Consider the following 3,218-nt stretch of genomic DNA (forward strand, 5'->3'; position numbering starts at 1 on the left):
TGTACTTATAGTTTAAAGTTTAAACATATATATGTCATTGATAATGATTGAAGCATTTTTTTTTTTTCTTAAAAACAAAAATCTCAGTCGCTTGGATGTCTCCTGACGATGAATCTGTCATCATGTAAAACACTGAAAGAAATTCCAGATCTTTCAAAGGCCACCAATCTGGAGAGTTTGGAACTCAACAATTGCAAAAGTTTGGTGAAGTTTCCTTCTTCAATTCAAAAACTCCAAAATTTGGTGGAGTTGAAAATGAAAGGATGCACAAGGCTGGAGGATCTTTCAACCGGTTCCCTCTTGTCATCTCTTAAAATCCTCGATCTCAGTGATTGCTCAAGTTTAAGAAGTTTTCCTCTGATTTCACTTAATATCGTATGTCTCTATCTAGAAAACACCGGCATTGAAGAAGTTCCCCCCTGGATTGAGCATTTTTCGACGCTCAAAGTACTAATGATGTATTGTTGCAAGAGGTTGAAATACATCTCCCCAAACATTTTCAGCATGAAAAGTCTAGATTTCGTTGACTTTACAGACTGTAGAGGTGCCATCTTGAACTACGCTGAGACCAGTGAGGAAGATTACCCTTCTGGTATATCATTATATGACAACATTGAATATACACCACGACGTAAGCTTTTCCGGCATGAGACAGGTAGTGGTTGGTACAGTTTGCCCATACGTGCGGAATCGTTTAGCTTCCAGAACTGCTTCAAATGGGAAAGAGATGAGCGAGAAGGCATCATACGACTAAGCACCAAGCCTGTGGCCTTACCAGGTGAAGAAGTGCCATGGTTTTTCGAACATCGAGCTGATGGAGATTCCATAACTGTCACTTTACCTCAGAGCACTCTTTCTCAAGAATTCGTGGATTTTAAGGCTTGCGTCGTGGTTGAATTTCCAACCGAGGACGAGGATTGGCCTTCATATTTGGAGGTAAAAATTGGATTTAATGGCAGAACGTATAGGGAATCGTTTTTTGAAGGTGGAGCTGCAGACCTGTACTTGTGTAAGACAGATCATCTGTTTTCTTTTTCCTTCAAGTTCCGGCCTAAAAATGTTCCATCTAAATCGGCTTTCGACGATGTGGAGTTTAAGTTTTCTTGCTTCAATAGGATAAAAGAATGCGGTATCCGACTCATAAAAGTGTGTCCAAAGCCAGATGATAGTGATTGAAGAGACTGTGAGAAGCAAGAAACGGCTGCCGGTCAGCCTTTTGTCATAATAATTAAAAAGTCATGAAAATTATAAAGTTATGGAAGTTATATCTCTTGACTTTTGATTTATTATGCAGATGAAATCGGGAACATATGAAGAATATATCACGCTCGTCTTCTCACTGTATCACATTGTGAAGGTAACTGAAACATATTACAACTATGTTTTGTGATCGAACATGACTATAAAGTCTATAATGGTATCTGACAAGACGGTTTCTTAGTTTTTCACACAATCTATTTTCTCTTGCAGATGATGGAGCACTGTCTGAGAACTACAAACCTTTTATGACTCCATGTCCGGAGCCTGAGAATGATTGTAATTTCTTCTTTTACAGATGGCAGAAGCACCCTGTTCTTATTTCTCTGATCTCTCTGTTTGCTTCTTTGAAAATTTCGGTTTTCCTGAAAGATGTAAATGTAACAGTCTTGTCGTTTCAAAGACATATATCTCAACGTGTACATTACCAAAGGTTATTTTTCTCTTTAAAGCAATGAATGAATCATCATTTGGGTAAACAAAAATGTATATCACAAATTGACAAGAGTTATCAGCAAGTTAAAAAGTGTTGGAACTAAATTTTTAAATAGCAAGACCTGCATCATCAGCAACATTTGCATCGCTGATACCATTGCGATTCCTACACTCACAATAAAAAACAGTGATTACAACATAACTCAACACCACCTCAGCACCATACATACAAACCAGCTTCCACCCGTCCCACCCACCGGCCACAACCACCGACCTCCACCACGACCCTGAGCTCGAGTCCATATCTAGCTCCTTTGCCAACTTCTCCATCCCATGACCAATGAAACTCGACAGAAACACAAATACACCCGCCAAAGCCAACCCTGTTATCCTCCTCCCTTTCATCAGAGCGGTTCCTTCCTTAACCGCATCAAAACCGTATCTTTCTTCCAATACAGAGACGACAAGACCAAGCCCCGTTATAGCCATTATGTATACCTCAACAACGAGACAGAAGATCGTGATGAGATAACGCAATGTGGGTGTGTAACCAACGAGAGCTGATAGAAACATGGGAACTGGTGAGTAGAGGAAGAGCAGACCATAGACGACGACAGAAGTTGCTGTTACTCTCATCCAAGAGGACTTCACTGAAGCAAATGACGACTTCAGAGATGGGTTTAGGCCTTGGTGTGAGAAAGAAGTTGAAGTGATGACAGTTATGGAGGCCATACAGGAGAGGATAAAGGATGGGACGAAGTACCGAGACTTGAGATGTAAAAGCGAGACAGCGTCTTCTCTAGACTCTTGCCAGATCTGTCTAGCTTCAAACCGAGTATGCACGACGTTAGCTAAGGCTTCTAGACGAAAGACATGGTTTTTAAGGCGAAAGGAGGTAAGAGTTAAGGAGAGGTGTAAAGCTGCTAAAGGGATCGCTATGAGCGCAAAGATTGGTAACAAGATGTGTTTGTTTCTGAAGAGTATCATGAATGAATCAACGAGTGTTGTGGTGATCCGTGTGGTGGAAGAACCAGGTCGCTTTACCTCAATCATGATTTCAAACAAAAGCACATAGGAACCCTGCTTAAGCTTTCAACAGCTGTTGGTAGATGCTATGCTTCTAGAGAATTAATGTCAGCTTGTATGTGACCTGTGGTTAATAGTGAAAGCACAAAACTTTATAGCCGACTCAAGAGAATCCATAAACAAAACACAGACAAGACAATGCGTATTGTTGCAAAGCTTCAAAATTTATCACGAAATCAAACAATTCGAGAATCAACGAATCCAGAACTCGGTTCCATTGCCAACTAACATGAATCTCTTGAAAAATAAACGTAAATTTCGATTCCCGATCTACCGCTAAATCCCAACCCTAGACAATTAATTGTAATTACTTGACATCGATCTAGATTGAAATGGAGACAGACCTGAAAGATTCGAAAACACCGATCGGTGGTGTAAGAGCAAAATCGAAGAAGCTTGCTTGTGAGAGATACATTGACAAAGAAGAAGTCAAAATTGGG

The 3,218-nt window shown here is 40.2% G+C and overlaps 3 protein-coding genes across 5 annotated transcripts in view; 1 reads left to right on the forward strand and 2 right to left on the reverse strand.

Moving 5' to 3' along the window:
• Positions 1 to 1,694, forward strand: part of LOC104731889 (protein SUPPRESSOR OF npr1-1, CONSTITUTIVE 1) — a 9,123-nt gene extending 7,429 nt beyond the window's left edge. The window contains exons 5-7 of one of the 3 annotated variants that reach the window (XR_758679.2): positions 88 to 1,207; positions 1,295 to 1,357; positions 1,471 to 1,694. Coding sequence is in view for 2 of the 3 variants with exons in the window: in XM_010451396.2 (XP_010449698.1) it covers positions 88 to 1,176 (1,089 nt within the window). In the remaining variant the exon portion in view is untranslated. Of the gene's footprint in view, positions 1 to 87; positions 1,208 to 1,294; positions 1,358 to 1,470 lie in introns of those variants that run through there. The other 2 variants (XM_010451397.2, XM_010451396.2) reach the window with 2 other exon arrangements.
• On the reverse strand, positions 1,727 to 3,212 carry LOC104731890. Its single transcript, XM_010451398.2, has 2 exons — positions 3,123 to 3,212; positions 1,727 to 2,842 (listed from the first exon to the last, which is right to left on the reverse strand). The coding sequence occupies exon 2, from the start codon at positions 2,743 to 2,745 to the stop codon at positions 1,801 to 1,803; it is 945 nt and encodes a 314-aa protein (XP_010449700.1). The 5' UTR covers positions 2,746 to 2,842; positions 3,123 to 3,212; the 3' UTR covers positions 1,727 to 1,800.
• LOC104733560 overlaps positions 3,101 to 3,218 on the reverse strand; it is a 1,537-nt gene continuing 1,419 nt past the window's right edge. The window contains exon 2 of the mRNA XM_010453130.1: positions 3,101 to 3,122. Coding sequence (XP_010451432.1) covers positions 3,101 to 3,122 — 22 coding nt within the window. The remainder of the gene's footprint in view (positions 3,123 to 3,218) is intronic.

The sequence above is a fragment of the Camelina sativa genome, chromosome 12 (genome assembly GCF_000633955.1).
Source record: "Camelina sativa cultivar DH55 chromosome 12, Cs, whole genome shotgun sequence".
NCBI classification, from domain to species: Eukaryota; Viridiplantae; Streptophyta; class Magnoliopsida; order Brassicales; family Brassicaceae; genus Camelina; species Camelina sativa.

What these genes read in the sequence shown, in the direction of transcription:
- LOC104731890 (XM_010451398.2), bottom strand. Translation starts at nt 2,745, where the DNA reads ATGATTGAGGTAAAGCGACCTGGTTCTTCCACCACACGGATCACCACA.